General features: G+C 49.9%; 3 protein-coding genes across 8 annotated transcripts in view; 1 reads left to right on the top strand and 2 right to left on the bottom strand.

Moving 5' to 3' along the window:
• Positions 1–611: 611 nt before the first annotated feature.
• TOMM22 (translocase of outer mitochondrial membrane 22) lies at positions 612–2,708 on the bottom strand. Its single transcript, XM_007079498.2, has 4 exons — positions 2,149–2,708; positions 1,784–1,902; positions 1,188–1,305; positions 612–977 (listed from the first exon to the last, which is right to left on the bottom strand). The coding sequence occupies exons 1-4, from the start codon at positions 2,263–2,265 to the stop codon at positions 903–905; spliced, it is 429 nt and encodes a 142-aa protein (XP_007079560.2). The 5' UTR covers positions 2,266–2,708; the 3' UTR covers positions 612–902.
• Positions 2,709–7,839: 5,131 nt separating this feature from the next.
• Positions 7,840–15,874, bottom strand: CBY1 (chibby family member 1, beta catenin antagonist). 2 transcript variants are annotated; one of them, XM_042993278.1, is made up of 5 exons: positions 15,795–15,874; positions 12,728–12,843; positions 10,198–10,303; positions 9,993–10,111; positions 7,840–8,498 (listed from the first exon to the last, which is right to left on the bottom strand). In XM_042993278.1, the coding sequence occupies exons 2-5, from the start codon at positions 12,803–12,805 to the stop codon at positions 8,418–8,420; spliced, it is 384 nt and encodes a 127-aa protein (XP_042849212.1). In that variant the 5' UTR covers positions 12,806–12,843; positions 15,795–15,874; the 3' UTR covers positions 7,840–8,417. The 2 variants fall into 2 exon arrangements, with proteins under 2 accessions (XP_042849212.1, XP_042849211.1); XM_042993277.1 differs by lacking the exon at positions 15,795–15,874 and adding an exon at positions 15,584–15,788.
• Positions 15,875–16,186: 312 nt separating this feature from the next.
• FAM227A (family with sequence similarity 227 member A) overlaps positions 16,187–20,191 on the top strand; it is a 74,378-nt gene continuing 70,373 nt past the window's right edge. For 4 of the 5 annotated variants that reach the window (XR_006220252.1, XM_042993270.1, XM_042993268.1 and 1 more), the window contains exons 1-2: positions 16,187–16,420; positions 19,394–19,627. Coding sequence is in view for 3 of the 5 variants with exons in the window: in XM_042993270.1 (XP_042849204.1) it covers positions 19,486–19,627 (142 nt within the window). In the remaining 2 variants the exon portion in view is untranslated. Of the gene's footprint in view, positions 16,421–19,393; positions 19,628–20,191 lie in introns of those variants that run through there. The other variant, XM_042993272.1, reaches the window with a different exon arrangement.

The following is a 20,191-nucleotide window of genomic DNA, read 5'->3' as shown; positions in this document are numbered from 1 at the left end:
CATCTCGGGGTTAAGTTCAAGCTCCCCCTGGTTGGCTGTAGAGATTACTTAAAAAATAAAATCTGTAACAACAACAACAACAAAAAGAGGTTCCTAGCCCAAACTGAATCATGTTTTCCACTGCTGGGCCTCAGGGGTCAGTGTCACACAGTGGTGTTAGCTTCGGAGAGGAAATGCAAGGGGCAGTCGAAGGACGTGACCTCAAGGTGTGTATCACAAGTACATGGATGACACTTTCTGTCGGAATCATTTTTAATATTTAAATACAAAAAGTGAGCACTTTTTTCTTTTTTGGACACACACACACAGGTCTCTAATAGCCAAAACCGGCAGAGAAAATGAGCTCTTCTCTGCCCTCCACAGTCCCCATCCCGTGGTCGAAGCTGCTGCCCAGCCCTCCCTCCTTTCCACCCCAGACATTCACAGTGGCTGCTTTACACTGCAGCTGTAACGGCATTATGTATTTCATACTGTGTGCATGTCCCTTCCCAACATCTCCATGCTTAAAAACAAAAATGGTCAGGGGTACGTCCTTCCCAGTGGCATCGGTTCCTTTGCCACAATCAGATAGTTGAGATCTTCCGGGCACGAGTGATTTAGTGATTTAGTGAAAGGGGGGGGGGGGGGGTGGCCAGAGCTGGAGTAACCGTCTGCATTGCTGCACTCTGGTATCAGAGTGAGGACAGAAGAAATGGGACAGCGTGGAGGGCACAGCTGCAAGTTGGGAGTCTCCGTGACACACTGGGGAGAATTCTCTCCAGGTTTAGATAAATCAATGTGCCAAAGTTTAAAAAAAAAAAAAAAAGAAAAGGAAAAGAGAAAAGAATCCAAATCATCAGCAGTTCAACACTACTGAATTTTCAAACTCGTCCCACCAAGACAAGTCATAGAGCAGTAACAATCTAGAGCTTTCCAGGAAGTGAAGGTAGAGCCCCTGGCATTCCTCCTGAGAGCCCTGTGTTGGGCCCTAGAAGTATCTGGAAAAGAAAAGGAGAGGTGTAAGGCAGGGGACGAGCCTCCGGATCGCATTTTCCCTCTGACGGGGCAGAGGAGGTCTGCCAACACTGCCGATCACGTGGGCACCTGAAAGAGCGGGGGCTGGATCCCAGTCTCTACCCGCGGGTCTACGCAGGTTTGGGGAAAATCAACACCTTGCCCCGCCGCGCAGGCAAAGGCTCTGGGCTCACCTGCCGCTGCTGCAGTTGCTGCTGCTGCTCCATTTGCAACTTCTCGGTTTCGAAGACAACAGGAAGGACCAGGATCATGAAGGAAGTGGTCCCAATCCACAAGGCTGCCCTGGAAAACCTGCAGACGGGGTGTGAGCGTGACAGCAAGACACAAACACAGATGTGTTCTTCTTCGCCAAGAACGGCCCAGTAACCAAACCTCTCCCACGCCAATGTTTTTGAAAGGCACGTTCTTTCCCCAACACGTGCACCACACTCGGACCAGAAACAGGACGGGCAGTTCTGCCGGCTGTTGACCCGGCGAGAGCCGTTCTAACATCCTCCTGAGTTCTTACGAAGCTACTTCTACAACACATTAATTACCTCGCGTAACGTGAAACGATCCTCACAACGACCCTGCCCCACAGGAATCGCCACTTTACGGAAGAGTTCGTGGAGATCAAGAAAGGTTAAGAGACCAGTCCAAGGTCACTCACTCAGTGATCTAGGTGGCAGGTTGGCCTCCAGCCCCGCTCTGCTACTTCCAAAGCCCATGTTCATTCACAGCACTTCGGTCACCCCAGGCACACCCCAACGTCTTTGCCCTCGGACCTTACCTGTACATTTTTTGAGCCACAAAGACGGAGAGATCAAAAGTGGCTCCAGCCGCGGACCGGACCCTCTCTGGGAACATCTCCGTCAGACCCCACAGCCTCTCCGACAGGGTCTCATCTAGCTGTGGTGGAGGCGGCGCGGATCTCGATCGAAGCAATGGCAACCACCCCCTGGAGCTAGGGCAGCCCGCTCCGGCCCACTGGGGGCCCTAACCCCGCCTCCCGGAGAAGACACCTCCCCTCCGACCTCTCCGGGCTCCGCGACGCGCTTTCGCCCGGATCCCGCAGCACGCGGAGCTCACACCCCCGTGCGGGCCGCTCCCGGCCCGTAACCTTGCACTCCGCCTCACACCGCAGGGCCCCAGTACCTCCTCGTCGTCTTCCTCCTCCAGCTCCTCCTCAGTCTTCTCGGCATCGCCTTTCGGAAGCAACTCGTCCGGGGACAGGGGCGCCCCAGGGCCGCCAGCGGCAGCGGCGGCGGCCATGGCTGCAGGGGGACACCGGAAGCGGAAGAGAGGAGGCGAGTGCAGCACCACCCCCTCCCCGGCGGACAGAGCTGCTCTTCCGGGAGCCGGAGGCTGGAGTGCTGGGGAAGAGCGACACCGTCTGGCTGGCGGACTCCACCGGCTTTCGGCCAACGAGGCGGCGGCGACTTCCTAAGAAATACCTGGGAAGCTTGTTCAAGGATAGGGTCGCGGTGCTTCCGCGGTAATTCTTTTCATTTAGAGTGGGCCCAGAAACCTGCACTTCAGTAAGCTTCCAGGGGGTCACACTGAGACAAACAAAAAATCCAGCTTCGTTTCCCTGAGGGGTGTGTTCTTTGGTAGGAGTTCAATACTTGAAGGTTTTATCGATCTGTTGTGAAAACGTCAAGCGAACAGTACCAATGTACTGAGACAAAGGCAAGAGTTACCACTTAAATACTTGAGTACCAGGCAGCGTGTGTGTGTGTGTGTGTGTGTGTGTGTGTGTGTGTACACTCATCTGCTTGGCACAACAACCCACTGAGCCATGTACTGTCATCATCCCTGTTTTAAGAAACGGGGAAGTTGAGGCTCAGTACAGAGTTGCTGGAAGTCTTTCTTGAGGATAGATTTCTAGGAGGAAGTTTGCAGGCCAAAAAGTATGAACATTTAGCATTTTGGTAGGTATTAGCTGACCGTCCTCAAAATTAGATCATATACTTACCTAATTGTAAATGGAAGTGTCCTTTTCCCCACAATGTCCCCAGCATTAAGCGTTACCCGTATTTTAATTTTTTGCCTTTATGATGGATTAAATACTTCTTTTTATAATGTGCTGCACCTTAAATACAAGGGTAGTAATTCGATACACACTTTAGCCAGCTGACCCCGGAATCAGAGAATCTCAGGACTGGATGGTCCAAATCTCTGTCTGATGCACGATGTTGTCCTTTGTCCCGTGCTTACATAATGAGGGGCAGGTAGGTTTGCACTTCCTCCCCTAACAGGCCTTGGTCCTTTTCATCTTTGAGCAAGGGCAACACCGACTACAAAAAGCTTTTATGTCTCAAAAGGCTGCTTACTGTATTACTCCATTACATAAAGTTCAAAAACAGGCAAAACCAATCTATGGTGAGGATTAGTGATTCCCTTTGATTAGCTCAGAGTGGGGAATATTTGGTAAGGGGCAGGGGAGTGGCTTCTGGGGTGCTGGTAAAATTCCATTTCTTGATCAGGGTGGTGTTCGCATGGGTATTTTCATTTTGTATTATCGATACTTATGAATTATGCTTTTTTGCATGTTAAAATTACTTAAAGTTGGCTAGCACTATGTAAATGCAAGGGCAGCTTGAGAGCCCAGTACCAATGGCTTTTGATTCTCTTGTGGGCTCTTTAGGAAATGCTGGAAGACCAACGCTCTCAAAGGCAATCTTTTTTTTTCTTTTTAAGTAGTCTCCACACCCGACCTAGGGCTTGAACTCATGACCCTGAGATCAAGAGTTGCATGCTCTACCAACTGAGCCAACCAGGCACCCCTAGAGAAGGCAATCTTACGTGGAAGGTACAGGCATTAATGCCTCCAACTGGAAAGTCGTAATGCTAATGTGGAGAAGTTTTAGGAAAACTTTAACCAACTAATTTTGTTTATATTCACAAGAACAATACATGATTTAAAAAAAAACAATCTATGTGGGGCACCTGGGTGGCTCAGTCGGTTAAGCTTCCAACTCTTGATTTCGGCTCAGATCATGATCTCACGGTTCTTGAGTTTGAGCCCCATGTTGGGCTCTGTGCTGACAGTGTGGAGCCTGCGTGATCTCTCTCTCTCTCCCCCTCTCTCTCTGCCCATGTACTCACTCACTCTATCTCTCCCACAATAAACGTTAAACATTTTTTAAAAAACACCTATGTTTAAGAATAATAAAAAAAACCCTTGGGAGTAATTTTATCTCTGCAAAGGGATAAGGAAAAAGGGAATCATGCAGTGCAGAGTGTTCAGATCCCTGGGAACAGATGAGATGGTCTAGAAAAGGCAGAGTGAGAAGGGAAGACAAAGGCCAGGATCCTGTGGGATCAGACATTTAAAGGTACAGCGAAATCACGGACAGTAGACAGGTGGTTGCCGGGGGCTGGGGGAGAGGAAACAGAAACCCATAACCAAAGAGTTAACAGGGCAGCCAAGGCAGCTGCAACTTCTCCCCAAACCTGCTTGGGGGTGCTCAGAATGCTGTCTGCCACCATGTTCCTGTACGATAATAGTCATGCCATGATAACCAAATGGTTAATTTAGTCGTTTTGCAGGAACTCAGGTTTTCGTCAAGAAGCCAGCTAGAACCAGTCAGGACACTGACCTCCCCTTGGAGCCCAACAAAATGAAATTAACCTTCCCCTACCTCCTAACTTCCTTTATCTGATTTTGAGTCACAAAGCTCCTCTCTCCTTCCCCTTCCCCACACCCTTTTCTACTTGCCTTTAAAAAATGCCTGGCCATCCTGCTTCAGGGAGGCCGACTTGAGGCTCATTTTCCCATCTCCTCATGTGGCTGCCTCGAGAAGAACCTCTTGCCTCCTTGCCCACTAGAGATCTGTCTCAACGATCAGCTTTGCTGCACATCGGGCACACGAACTTGGGTTCAGTTACAAAACGGAGTCACTGTCTGATGGGTATAGAGTTTCAGTTTACAGGCTGAAGTGTCCGGAGATGGGACAGCGGTGATGATGGCACACGATGGACGTATTCAGTACTGCTGAGCTGTAGAATTAAAAATGGTTACGGTGGTAAATTTTCTTATTTTGCCACAATAGAAGAAAATGTAAAGACAAGCAGAAAAGCAGAACTATCAGGGGAAAAAAAAGGGGGGGACCTTCTTCCTCCACCTCAAGAGGTTCGAGGAGCTGCTGGAGAGGAAGAAGAAGGATCGGAGAAGGGTGGCTTCACTGAAGGCTTCAAGGAGAACTGCTCAGAATCAGCAAAGAAGACAGGGTGAGGATGGTGCCAGGCCAGGGGTCACCGTCGAAGAGTAACGCACAAGTGCAGGTGCTAACGAGTGAGTGTGGATGCCCCATGCAGGCACAAAGTGACTCTGCCACCCGGATGGAGAAGGAGATGGGGTGTTCTAGAACCCCAGCCTCCAGGTCCTCTCCTACCCCATCCCCCAAGTCCACGCTTTCCATCTCTCCTGTTTCCGGCCCATCAGAATTTGAAATCGGTAACAGTTCTTTATGTGGGTCAATGGACGGGCACAGATCCCTTTGGGAATCCTAGAAAAGCTGGAAGCCCCTCCCATCAGCCCCTATCTGTGCGATAGTGCAGGTGGGGGCCCCCTGCGAGGCCTCAAACTGTACAACTTCCTCTGATTGCCCCTAATCCTGCCCTTGCTCCCTCAGGCCCCCAGAGCTCTGGCGAAGCTCCTCAGTAACAGCTCCCCCTAACCGGACATGCGGCCCAGAAAGTCCCAGAAGTTGCTGTAGATCACAAGGGATACCGTCAAGTAGACAGTACTGTTTCTTTGGGTGTCCCCCAAGTAGCAGATTTGGTTAATAAAGGCTTTGAAGGAGGAAGAATTTTAACCAGAACCTGAAGGATGGATCTGACTAGAAAGGTAAGAACTTGAGGGGGTGCCTGGCTGGCTCAGTCGGTGCCGTGTGCAACTCTTCAGCTCGGGGCTATGAGTGCAAGCCCCCTGTTGGGTGTAGAGATTATTATTTTTTTTTTTTTTAATTTTTTTTTAACGTTTATTTATTTTTGAGACAGAGAGAGACAGAGCATGAATGGGGGAGGGTCAGAGAGAGAGGGAGACACAGAATCCGAAACAGGCTCCAGGCTCTGAGTTGTCAGCACAGAGCCCAACGCGGGACTCGAACTCACGGACTGCGAGATCATGACCTGAGCCGAAGTCAGACACCCAACTGACTGAGCCACCCAGGCGCCCCGGGTGTAGAGATTATTTAAAAATAAAACCTTAACAAAAGGAAGGTAGGGACTTGAAAGAATATAGCACCTCGACGAGGAAAAACACCAAACACTGGTGGGTGTCACCTTCAATTCAGTCCAGAATCTGACCACTTCACCTTCTCTCCTGCCACCTGTCTTGTCCCAGCCTGGCCCCCTTCAGTCTGTTTTCTCCACACAGAAGGCAGAGGATCTGGCCAGAGGATTAAAAAAAAAAAAAAAAAAAAAAAAAATTGATCGTAACACTCCTTTGCTCAAAACCCACCAATGGCTTATTTCCCTTTTCACTCAAAATAAAAGTCCTTCTTGGGGCTCCCGGGTGGCTCAGTTGGTTGAGCATCCGACTTTGACTCAGGTCATGATCTCACAGCTCATGGGTTTGAGCCCCACGTCAGGCTCTGTGCTGACAGCTCGGAGCCTGGAGCCTGCTTCAGACTCTGTCTCCCTTTCTCTCTGGCGTTCACTTGCACTCTCTCTTTCTCTCAAAAATAAATAAACATTAAACAAATGAAAAGTCCTCCTTCACTGCAGAACGGTCCCACATAGTGACTCCAACCCCCTCCGGCGCCAGTAGGGGTGCAGAGGGGGACCCACATCACTGACACCCAATCCTGTCCCTCATGATTCCCAAGGTTTCAGCCTGGGCTCCGTCCCTTCCAGCTGTGTCGCCTTGCCGGACTCGTTTCTTCATGTCAGAGCAGGGGACGATGACACACTTGAATCCTGAGAATTAGCAACAGGCTGTCTGGCATCAAAGGCACTCAGGAAGTGGTTGCCAACGATGCTGCCCTTGGAAGTGCCAACCCCCAGCTGCTCCCAATATCTGCACCTGGAGACTTACAGCCCGCACGTCTTTGTAACCTCCCCTAATTTTTTCAGAGTTCTTCTCTATCGGAAAATAAGGTTTATGGGCTGGAGCTTCTATCCGTCTCCCCTAAAGCTGTTCCTAAGGGTGGGCTGTGGACAGCAGCCTCCAACAGAGGCTGTGCCCCACCCGGCCCCTCCCTTTTACCGGGAGCTAGGAGTCCACAGGCTCCCACGCTTCTGCTGTGTGATCCCGGACCGGTTTCTGAACCTCCTGGAGCCTGGCTCCTTACCTGCAAGGACACGTGCTGACGGTCCCTGCTTCGCGGGGCTGAGCAGGGGAGGAAATGAGCAGGGGCAAAGTGCTGAGGCCTGTCCTAGGCAAGTCACCGGCTTTCAGAAATTATTGACCATAGTGGCCATCCCCAGTCTAAAGCCCTGGACTCTGTCCCCGTCTTGGCGCCCTCCCCTTTAACTGTGGAGCTGGGTTCCCTCTCACTGACTCCCTCCTCCAACCAGAGCAGCTCACATGGACTTGGGTGCAAATTCCCACTCTAGGAATGCAGCCTCCCACCCCGACCACTCGGTCCCTGCCAGGTCCAGGCTGGTGGCAAATCTCTGAAGGGCTGCAGCAGAATTTGGGCAGGGACACCGCTTCTGTTCCAGGTCGGCCTCTGCCGATGCCCAGGAAGCTGGAGCGCTTCTCCTGCCGTGGTGGCGTTTCCCCACAACTCAAAAATTCGGTCTCTGGATGGAGAAACAGAAGCTTCGACTCCAGGCTCTATGTGCTTCTTCAAGAGCTGCTGCTTTCATTTTTCAGTCACTTTGGCCACACACAGATTACATACCAGCATTTAATTTTCAGAAAAATGTGTAAACAGGAAAGTAGCACAAAAATGCAGTGTTGCCCGTGGAAGGCTGGTGCTGGCCACTGACAAGCTGAAGCCAGAAGAGGCTGTGGATCTGGGGACTGAGTATTCTTCAAAGGACAAAGCGAGTAGGCCCGGGGGGAGGGGTGGGCGAGCGGAGGACCAGGAGAGCTGCTCATCCAAGGGCCCTGAGGCAGGACACTTTAGAACTGGTGCCACACCCCGGACACCAGCGTGAGGGGGGAGACAATGAACTTCAGCTGCTTTGGCCACAGCATCAGTCCGGTGAGGGCGAACCTGGGAAGGTGCATTCGTACGTGGAGTGACTAGACAGCATCCCAGGGCTCATTCCTAGGACTGCCCTGGCCTGGAGGGAGTCCTGGCTTCCCCCAGTGTGTTCCCGCTGCCAAACCGAGGGGGCCGGTGCCTTCTGGCCCCGTGATAGGACACTCGGGTCCACTAGTTCGGCTAGAAAAACCCCTCGGCCACATCCACCTCCTCTGATCGGTGGGCTTCTCCCTTTCCTCCTAGCGAATGTCTTCAGGGTCTTCATTTCCTCCTGCGGCTGGTGCTTTTCAGTTCCTCCAATTCCTTCTCCATCAAGTGGGACTCGGCGGTGGTTTCAGAGAGCTGAAAGTGAGGCAGCGGACCGTTAACCAAGAAGGACCTTCCGGGGCTGTTGCAGGTTTGCGAGGGCAGCTCTGCGCGGTGGGGAGAGCACCCCTACCCTCGCACACCACTGACGGCCCCCACGAGGGGAACCCCTTTGTACCCGGGCAGAATGCAACCCCCCTGACAACCCAGGGCCTCCGGTACTTAATCACAGTCCACCCTCTCTACATTTTGGTCACCTAGGATTGCACCAAGTTCACTGCCTTGAAGACGGCAGGCCTCAGGGGATGAAAAAGGCACATAATGGACCATTCTAAGGCGAAAGAAATAAGAGTCTGAGTAGCTTCTGAGCTGTGGCTCCCATAATGGTGATCAGGGGGGAAAAAATGCTCGAAAAAGAATGCCACTTTTCTCACTAGGGTCTTTCAGGGGGCTTGAGAAAGCCCCTGAGTAGAAGGTGGAAGACATTCAAGACAGGGACAGAAGCTTTACTCTCCAGAGTGGAGGTCGGCTTCCCGTGAAATACGAGCGGCCCTTCCGAGCAATACACTATCGCAGGTGCTTGTGTGATTAACTCAGCATGAGGCAGATCCTATCATTGTGCCTATTCGACAACGAAACTAAGTTTCTTCACACCGGGCAGGTAAACAACACGCTGAAGTCACATGGCCAGCGGTGGAGCCGAACAAGGAACCAGGCAGGTTAGCTCCAGAACGCACGCTCTTAACCGTGACAGCAGAGGCGCGCCTGCCTCCCGGCCAACTTTCACTGGCACCCCCAGTCCCAGCAGCCCGCGGGGTTTTTAGCAGCCACAGGAAACCGACACTAGCACAGAGCGGGCCCCTCGGCAGGTCTGACACTCACTAATGCCCGCTGGATATGGGACACCTTTGGGCCACGAGCAGACGGTCCTTCTTCCTCGAATGCCCTCTTCCCACCCTCCAATCCTCCCTTGGTCCTTCTACATTCAATTCAAACATCCCTTTCTGTGACACCTTCCTGACTGGATAGAATTATTTTCGCTTGTGCTGGCGCCAGGCCCTACGCACACTCCAATTGTTACTCTTGCCCCCAGGCACTGTCATTTTGTTTCTTGTCCATCTCCCTGCGAGACAGTGAGGCCCTGAGAGTAGGGACTCTCTCATTTATATCTTTGGATTCAGGGGCGCCTGGGTGGCTCAGTCGGTTAAGCGTCCGACTTCGGCTCAGGTCAGGATCTCGGGGTCCGTGAGTTCGAGTCCGTGAGTTCGAGCCCCACGTCGGACTCTGTGCTGACAGCTCAGAGCCTGGAGCCTATTTTGGATTCTGTGTCTCCCTCTCTCTCGGACCCTCCCCGGTTTATGCTCTGTCTCAAAAATAAATAAACGTGGAAAAAAAAAATTTGTATCTTTGGCTTCAAAGCAACTTACCTGGGCAAACTGGCATTCCAAAGGAGTCAGCTGGATGCAATGACTCTCCGTGGAGCCTCCCCACAAGGAAAGCCTAGGCGCCCCTCCCCACCACCCTCCTCACCATGTCCAGCAGGATGTCCACCTTCAGCCGCAAGAGGTTGTTCTCTTCCTCCAACTGCTGGTTCCGCCTGCGTAGGCGCTGAGCCTCCCTCCGGTCCACACCCCCGCTAATCCCCATCTCTGGGGAAGGACAGAACGAGCAGTTAGTTACGTGGGGGCTTCCTTTCCACAATCTTGCTGGACAGAATGGCAGGAAATCAGCCCACCTGCTATCCACTGGCCATTTTCAAACTTCAGGCTTTGCCCTGCCAGGTTCATAGTGGGGGTTCCATAGTCAAGGCCCAGCTCCACCTCCCGGGTTGACCGGTCCAGCTGTGGACGAGACACTGCATGGAGGCTTCAGGAAGCACACGGAGGACCCCAGTCCCAGTGACTCTCCTGCTGACTATATTTGTATCCCAGCAACTAACTTCCTTTTTCAATCCTTACCTCGCACACTTCGTAACTTTTTGTTAAAAGTCAGAAAATCCGATAAGGCACAAAACAACAAAAACTTTTATTTATTTTAATAAATTAAAAAAAAATTTTTTTTGAGAGAAGAGAATGTAAGCGGGGAAGGGACAGAGAGAGGGGGACAGAGGATTCAAAGTGGGCTCTGTGCTGACAGGCTGACAGCGGCGAGTCCGATGTGGGGCTCGAACTCACGAACCATGAGATCATGACCTGAACTAAAGTTGGACGCTCACTTGACTGAGCCACCTAGGAGCCCCTACTTTTTTTTTAATGTTTACTTATTGTTTTTGAGAGAGACAGAGAGAGAGAGAGAGGGCACGGAGATCCGAAGCAGGCTCCTCACTGACAGCACAGAGCCCAACGCGGGGCTCAAACTCACAAACCCGTTGAGATCATGACCTCAGCTGAAGCTGGCCGCTTGACCGACCGAGCCATCCAGGCGCCCCACAACAAAACCTTTTAAACTCTAAGAGGGAAGAAACGTCCCACCTTATTGTAAGATACAGGTTTTCCAGAAAAACTACATATATCGAAATTTGAATTATTTGACGTCTACTTGGCACTTAACAGTTTTAAGAAATCCTACCATACATTTTTAATAAGGTAGAAAATCCTTTTTAAAGGTTAATAAGCCCCGAGGTGATCGCTTGCTCACCATGGGGGGCTACAGGTCACAAAAAAAGGCATGAAATGCTAACACTCAATCAGTAGTCAGTCATAGCTGGTCTGTAACATGGTTTTCAAAGTTTCCACGACTCACTCAGCAGCCACGCCACGCCAGGACTAGGCCGAGGGATTCCAAGGTGAATGTGACCAGCCCTGCCCTTGAGGAGCTGCTGTCTAGAGCTTCCACACAGCCTTGAATGACACTAACGGTGGCAGAACATCATCCTTTGAGAATGAGTATGATTCTTAGACACAACTAAAATGGATTCTTGGCTAAGTCCTGGGAATAAACTGAAAGCGAGCTGGCTAGTATCATTTGGAGCCCGAATCACGATGAGATTGACTGTCTTACTAGGTTCTTGAACACGCTCTGACAATGATTTCCAAACAGGACTTAAAAATGTTCTTGTTCTTGGTTTTTCTTCTTGTTTTTCAATTCTTTTTAATGTTTATTTATTTTTGAGAGAAACAGAGCACAAGGGGAGGAGGGGCAGGGAGAGAGGAAGACACTAAATCCGAAGCAGGCTCCAGGCTCCGAGCTGTCAGCACAGAGCCCGATGCAGGACTCGAACTCACAAACCACGAGATCATGAGCTGAGCGGAAGTTGGACGCTTAACCTAAGACTGAGCCACCCAGCACCCCATTTTTGGTTTTGTTTTAAAGTTTATTGATTTGGGGGCACCTGGGTGGCTCAGTCAGTTAAGTGTCCAACTTCGGCTCAGGTCATGATCTCACGGTTCGTGAGTTCGAGCCTCACTGTGCTGATAGCTCAGAGCCTGGAGCCTGCTTCGGATTCTGTGTCCCCTTCGCTCTCTGCCCCTCCTCTGCTTGTGCTCTCTCTCTGAAAAACACACAAACATTAGGGGTGCCTGGGTGGCTCAGTCGGTTAAACATCTGACTTCAGCTCAGGTCATGATCTCACAGTCCGTGAGTTCGAGCCCTGCGTCGGGCTCCGTGCTGACAGCTCGGAGTCTGGAGCCTGCTTCAGATTCTGTGTTTCCCTCTCTCTGGCCCTCCCCCTTTCATGCTCTGTCTCTCCCTGTCTCAAAAATAAACATTAAAAAAAAAAAAGAAGAAAATATTAAAGGTTAAAAAAATTAAAAATAAAATAAAAATAAACAAACATTAAAAAACTTTTTTTAAGTTTATGTATTTGGGATGCCTGGGTGGCTCAGTTGGTTGAACATTTGACTCTTGATTTTGGCTGGGGTCATGATCCCAGGGCTGTGGGACTGAGCCCCCCATTGGGCTCCACAGAGCATGGAGTCTGCTTGGGATTCTCTCTCCTCTCTCCCTCTGCCCCTCTCCCCTGCTTGCATTCTCTCTTTCTAAAATTAAAAAACAACCAAAAAAAAAAAAGTTTATTTATTTAAGTAATCTCTACATCCAACATGGGGCTCAATCTCACAACCCTGAGATCAAGAGTCACACGCTCTTCCAAATGAGCCAGCCAGGAGCCCCAAGAGTTAAAAAGGTTTTCAGCAATAGCAATAATATGAATTAGAAGGATGTCTTCCTTACAAGGGTGCCTCTGGAGGACGACCCTTCCCATCAGGGACCAGGCTTGATGTTTCAGCCACACTGCACACCGGGATGGGCCCAGTAGTGATACTCACATTATGCAGATTGGAGAGAGAAGCAGATTTCCGAGGGGGCGTCTTCTTGGGACTGAACGTATTTCCAAAGAGAGGCATCTTTGGCCGGATGAAGGAAAGGCCAATGCTCCCTTCTCCTAGGGTCAGGAAAAGTCACGGGTACAACAGATGAGTTGACCTTACGCCACTGTGGAGCCCGATGCGGGGCTCCATCCCGCAACTCTGGGATCATGACCTGAACCCAAATCAAGAGTCAGACACTCAACCCACTGAGCCGCACAGGCACCCACACTTTTCATTTTCTCTAGATGGAGACATAAGATGCTACAATTTTTTCAGTTAGGCAAAACCTAGGAAATTTTTATTTTCTTTTTTTAGAGTTCATTTATTTATTCTTTGAGAGAAACAGAGAGAGAACGCATGCACAAGCAAGGTAGGGACAGAGAGAGGAAGAGAGAATCTCAAGCAGGCCCCATGCTCAGCACAGAGCCCAACATGGGGCTCAATCTCACAACTGTGAGCTCATGAGCTGGGCCGAAATCAAGAGTCGGATGCTTAACCCACTGAGCCACCCAGGCGCTTCAACCTAGCAAAATTTTGAATGTGTATACTTTTTGGCCAGCAAATTTACTTCTAAAAGTTTGTCCTCCACAAAGAATTGGACAGGTACAGATAAATGTTCCCCACTGTTGGGGCACCTGTGTGGCTCAGTCAGTTAAGCATCTGACTCTTGATTTCAGCTCAGGTCATGGTCTCATGGTTCTCTGGCAGCCCAGAGCCTGCTTGGAATTCTCTCTCCCTCTCTGCCCCTCTCCCACACACTCTGTCTCACCAAATAAGTTTAAAAACTTAAAAAAAAAAAAAAATTCCCTACTGTTGGCAACAGTGAAAAAAAAGAAACAATCCAAAATGTCTACCAATGGTTGGTACAGCCAAATACACTGTTGTGTTCTTACAATGGAATGCTACAGGGCAAGTAAAAACAACGAGGCAGCTGTATATGGACTGACCTGGAAAGAACCCAACATACTCTAACATTAAGAAAGCAAGCTGCAGGGGCACCTGGGTGGCTCAGTAGGTTGAGCATCCGACTCTGGCTCAGGTCATGGTCTCATGGTTTGTGGGTTCGAGCCCCACCTCAGACTCTCTGCTGTCAGCAGGGAGCCCACTTCGCATCCTCTATCCACCCCCTTCCGTCCCTCCCCTGCTTGCACTCTGTCTCTCTCTCAAAAATAAACATTAAAAAAAAAAAGAAAAGCAAGCTACAGAACAGTGTGTATACTATAATGGTATAAGAGAAGACAGAAATAAAAAAAAAGGCAAGAATGTAGGTGTGCACGTTAAAAAATAGAAGAAAATTGGGGCACCAGGATCCAACTCTTGATTTCAGCTCAGGTCATGATGTCAGGGTCATGGAATTGAGCCCCATGTCTGGCTGTGTGCTGGGTGTGGAGCCTGCTTAAGATTCTCTCTCTTTCTGTGTCTCTCCCCCTCTCTCCCCCTGCTTATGCACTTTCTCTCTCTCACTTAAATAAATTAAATAAAACAAAACAAAATAAAATCTGGAAAGATACACCAAACTGCTCAATATGCTTAATGTGGGAAGGGGAATGGGATGGCTGGCTTAGGTGACATTGTCATTTTATAGGTAAAAAATGGTCAAGTGGTGGCAATTCCATGTTATAATATCAAATTAGATTAAAGGAATATATTTCTGGATTTAATAAATTACTACAATGATAATATATTCATGTTAATTATGGAAAAAAAACAAAAGAACAAAAAACAGCTAAAAGGCAGCACCTGCCCTTCCAAGCATCTGGAGACATCTGAAAAAGGAAAAATACTTAGCCAAGTTGTTCTTGCAAAGCCTCCAGTCATGCCTGAGTGTATCACTTGGACGCAACTTGGGAGTTCCAGGTCTGGCTCTGCCCCTCAATTGCCTGCTAAACCCTAGCCAAGTTACTTTATTTCTCCAGGTTTTACCAGGAGCAATTCCCTCACAACCTCATCCATTCTCATAACCCTTAAGCAGAGAACGATCATCAATATATTACAGATGAGGAAAAGGAAGGGTCTGGTGGAGCTGCCTTTTAAGTCAGCACCAATAATCCACGAACAACTTTGGCTGAGTCCCTAGGATCCTGGAACATTAGTGTGGACCCAGAAGTTCCAGCTGACCCCCGGGGCCCAAGGCAGCTGTCTCTCTAGTGAAACTCCCTGGGGAGAGAGGGCTCAGCTCTAAGGAAGTGGAGGAAGAGCATCTGGGTTCCAGTCATGGCTCTGCCACTCAGCCCCAGTGGGACCCCAGAACTTATCTTCTCTGCCCCCCGCCCCCCCGTTTCTTTATTTGTAATCAGAGATAACAACAGTTACCCACTTACAGGTTGTTATAGTGTGTTGGTGTTTATAAAAAGCTGTGAGCATTTGATGCTCACAACAACCCTGAGAAATAGATGAAGTGAAGTATGTCCCAGTCTACAGATCAGAACACGGAGGCTTAGAGAAGTAACTCGCTCCCAATCACGCGGTGGGAAGGTGGTGGAATTGGGTTTCAAATAAGGTCTACTCCTCTGCGCTGATGACAATAATCACTTCATCACTGTGCAATGCTTTACAGTTTGCAATGGACCACAACACACACTATCCTATTTTCACCTAACAAGAAGGTGAGGGGGCAGTTTTTGACTTTCATTGGATTCTCGAAGAGATATGCGTCCCTCAAAGATTTCAGAGCCGCGCCGCGCAGATACTCTGCCACCCGAGGCTGCTGGACTCAACTAGCCGTAGAGAACAAACGTTCACACGCACGCCTTCATCTAACCCTCTTCACAGCCAGCCGGTTGACGGGGAGGAACTACCACCCTGGTTTCTCACCGAGGAAACCAGCTCCGAGAAGTGCGGAGACCGGCCTGGGATGAACCCAGCCTCCGCCCCCTGTGCCGCGCCCTCGGGCCGCTCCAGCGGCGGGGAAGCCCCGGGTCCCCTGGAGCACGCCCGGGCGTCCCATCCCTCCTCGGGCCCTGGAGCGACGCCAGGCTCAGAACAGTCGCGCCCCAGGAACCAGGGACAAAACGCAGCCAGATACCTGCCGGAAACCGCCTGCAGAGGCTCGCGTCACCCACCGCGACCACGGCTCCCGGGATGCTCCGCCCCCCACCCGCGCGCGCACGCGCAGCCCCGCCCCGGCCTCTACCACCGAGAGATATGGGGGTGCCCGGCGCGGCGGGGTGTCCAACGGGAGCCTCCGCGAAGCATCAGAAACACTTGAGGACGGCCCTCGATACATTGAAGACAATCCACGGAGGGGGAATGTCTCCTGGAGTCATTTCCATTCCCCGTGCGATAGGCTGGGACGAGGAACTACACTCTCCCTCCCCACAAGCCCATTGGTCTGGTCTCCCCGGCCACCCGGGACCATCACTGTGGTAACGGCGTCTCGCGGACGCGGCGGTGGCTCACTAAGGTTCCATTGTTGTGGGAATGGTGGCAGTGGTGAGTGCGCCTGGCGTTGCCTGGGGAACGCCAGGACTCACAGTAGCAAAATGGGCCTCTCCCCGACGCCCCTCCTCCTCCTCTTCCTCCCCGAGCACAAAGCAAAGGGCACCCCTTCCTGGTGGATGTCGGGTGTCCCATCCAGAACTTTGCGGGGTCCCCTGAGGGACCCGTGGCGGAACCGGCCCCAAGTTCGTCGGATTTCGCCTATGTCTTCAGGTAAGACGCACAGAAGAAGGACGATGATCCGCCCTGCCCACCTCCGCAGACTGCAGTTTCCTGACTCTCATCAGCTTTTACAAGCAGGGGAAACTGAGGCCAGGGACCGCTTCAAGGTGGCACAGTGAGCAAGGGCAGAGAACTACTCGAGAATCAACTCCAGATCCCCTGAAGTCCTAACAGTGAACTATTGGTTCCATTTGAAAAATAAAGAAACTCAGAACCATTCAAGGGATGTTTATTGGGTGCCTAGTGAGTGCACCAGCCCATCCATCCAATGAGGGGCAGAACCCATCGGTCTCTGACTCCAAGTGCAATTTTCTTCCAACTACACCTCAGTGTATTAAAAAGGGGAGAGTTCCATGTGCTAGAACCAAGACCTGCACAGTCTAATCCCGCACTACCCAGTGGAAACATGATGTGGGCCACGTATGTAATTGAGAATTTTCTAGTAGCCATATTTTAAAGATTTTTAAAAACCAGGTTATGTGGATTCGAACATTTTATTTAACTCGTATATCCCAAATATTATCATTTCAACATATGATCAGTGCTTTTACATTGATACTGCTTCAGCTTTTAAGTTTAAATTAACTAAAATCGGGGGCGCCCCGGGTGGCTCAGTCGGTTGAGCGTCCCGACTTCAGCTCAGGTCATGATCTCACCGTCTGTGAGTTCGAGCCCTGCGTCGGACTCTGTGCTGACAGCTCAGAGCCTGGAGCCTGCTTCAGATTCTGGGTCTCCCTCTCTCTCTGCCCCTCCCCACTCATGCTCTGTCTCTCTCTGTCTCAGAAACATTAAAAAAAATTTAAATTAACTAAAATTGAAATTTCAGTTCTTCAGTCATACTAACCAGATGTCACATGTGGCTAGTGACTACTGTGATGCACAGGTCTCGCCTTTTCCTGCCTTTCTACACTTGCTCCTCTCTGCTTGGATGGTATTCCCCATCCCCTTTATCTAGTTAACTCCTGCTCTTCCTCCAAGCCTTGGCTACATCCTTACGTAATCTCAGCTCATCTCACAGCACTGCGTATGTTCCTTCAAAGCAGTGGTCACAGTTATCATTCACAATTATTTATATAATTGTTTGATTACCGCATGTCTCCCCTGGCAGACATAAGTCCCTTAGAGCAGGGAGCAAGTCTGGTTTCGCTCACCACCCTGTCTCCAGGAAGAACACACCGCTGGCTTGTGTCGGGCACTCAGTAAGTAGTCCGTCATTGCTGAAGGCAACACTGAATGCTGATTCCAAAGTCAGCATTGTTTTAACATATTTAACATGCTTAAAATTGTTTAACGTGTTAACTTTAAACAGAGGGCATTCGCACTTCGGCTGCCAGGATACTTGCTACATGAGAGCAGAACGTTTGCTATTCTCCTGCCCCCAACACCGCGCAGTGTTGTTCATTCCATGAAGTTCATTGTCTCCCCCATCCGTTTTTCCTCCCCAAGTAGTGAAGGTAAAAACTTGTCATATCTCAGAGAATACCTAAAAGGGTATGATAGAAAATTCAGAAGAGAACGGCATGCGTATCTTAAACATTCCTTTTAAGGAGCATAGTAATAGTCAGTTCTTGCATTAGGCATGAGTAAGAATGTTAAGTTAAAGCAAGAGCCTTCTGGACAGGGTTGCCCTAAAAGCCTGCTTTTCAGAGAACATGCTATAGTTTTCCGGTCATGCTGGGGAGTGAGTAGGAGGAAAACAAGAAGCCATGCAGTGCACCTGCTTCCACCTTACCCCTCTCCCCCTTGCCGACGTGGCTTATGGCTGGGAGCAGGAAAAAGGAGATAGTATTGACCTGGGCCTGGGACAGCCTTTCCTGCAATCCAGCTGACTTGGGACAGCCCCAAGCCCTAATGGATAGCTTCTCTGGACTAGAAAGAAGCGTGGTGAATGAGTCTAAAATAGAATCAAATATTGAGTGTGCCGAACCCCTAGGGAGCCACTTGCCTAATGGAAAAAGGTGTGGAAGCAAATCCTTCCAGTTGAGAATTGTAAGTGCTGTAATGGAGAGATGAAAGCAGAATCCTGAACTTTCCAGAGGAGGGGTGGTCACTAATGGCCTAGAGTAATTCAGGAAGGTTTTCTAAAAGATGTGTCACCTGGGATGTGCATTGACTAGATGGAATTGCGTGTGTAAAGGCATAGAGGGCAGCAGCATAGCACAGCAGGGACGAGGAGCAATTTCAGAGGGGCGGGCCTATAGGACGAGTGGTTGCGTAGAAAAGGGCAGAGCAGAAGGCATCAACTGAAGAAGAGGGAGAGAGAATGTGATGAGAGGGGCCTGGGTTAATTTTCCCACTAAACTACCTTTCCTCTCCCCTTTCATTATGTATGAGCTTCTTGAGGGCCGATCTGAGTCTTTTACTTCCTTAGAAACGAGCCTGTGCCACCAGGCTCTGGATATGGAAGATCCACAAATGGTAGAATGAACTCCTGGTTAATAAGCAAGGATCCAGGAGGGCAGTCCAGCCGGAGTGTTCTGAAGGCAGGAGGAAGAGTAATGATGGGGCCAGCATTCTGGGAGGGGGCAGAAAGCCTCAGGTAGATCACCAGCTTCATGCTGAGGAGATAGACCCTGTATCACAGAATCAGAGCAGCTGAGAGCCGAAAAAGGGTCTTAGGAATCTCATCCAAATCTCTGACTTTGCAGATGAGCCTCAGAGAGACAGGAATTTGATTTCCTTTCTAATTTGGAAACTGATTTGCTGGGTGCTCTGGAGCCCTGGCCTTTCCAACACTCTAGTCTCCTTCCTGTAAAAACTAGAACAGCTTTCTTGGCAAACAGGGGGAACGTCAACAGGCCAGAAAAAGTTGATATGTCTGAAATCCTCAGTCAAGAAGGGCGTGTCAGAGGAAGGCCTTTATCCCCTGTGTCACAGGCAGCGTGCACCTTGCCATCAGCCCTGCTTACCAGACGAGCGTGGTTATGCTTTCTAAGGTGGTTCTATGGTATTTGTGATTTCCAGGAGGCTGGCTGAACAGAGAACAAGATCGGAGTGGGAAATGAGAGATTCTTAAGTGGAAACGTACTGTTTATCAGTTTACGAGAAACTGGATCATGGCTTATTTCAGGAACATAGATATCATCAATGTCACTGCCTTGCCAATGGTGCCCGTAGACGAGCACCTGACTGTCTCCCTCGCTGCGCGGAACACGATGAAGAATGCCGCAAGGAAGAATCTGGAAGACAATCCACCCTGTATCCTTTTATGGTGCCGTCTACAATCCAGACCAAATACACCTGCTGCAGACCTGTAACCAGGGCTTGTGTCTGTGACACACGTTATTAGCTCCTTTCCTTATGTGCTCATTGATTTTTTTCAATTAGTTAAGCCCGACCTATGCTCTAAAAGAATTTGAGACTGTGAAGGGTTGTTTGGTTTGAATTTATTTTACTAGGATAATTGGAAAGAGCCCCAAAGGAAGAAGTACTGGAAATATTTGTTGACATATTCGTTGAAATATCTTCTGTCTTCCAAAGAATTATAGTTATAGGTAGCAAATAAGAAGTCATGGTGAAGCCCTCGGCCCTCAGATAAGTGAGCTTGAGACCCAACTTTGTTGGGGCACCTGGGTGGCTCCGTTGGTTAAGCATACAACCTTGGCTCAGGTCACAGTCTCATGGTTCATGAGTTCGAGCCCCGTGTTGGGCTCTGTGCTGACAGCTCAGAGCCTGGAGCCTGCTTTGGATTCTGTGTCCCCCTCTCTCTGTGCCCTTCCCCTGCTCTCACTCTGTCTCAAAAATAAGCAAACATTAACCAAA

This window comes from Panthera tigris, chromosome B4 (assembly GCF_018350195.1).
Source record: "Panthera tigris isolate Pti1 chromosome B4, P.tigris_Pti1_mat1.1, whole genome shotgun sequence".
Lineage (NCBI taxonomy): Eukaryota > Metazoa > Chordata > Mammalia > Carnivora > Felidae > Panthera > Panthera tigris.
The sequence above is the reverse complement of the archived record's forward strand: the minus strand, read 5'-3'. Positions and strand labels throughout refer to the sequence as shown.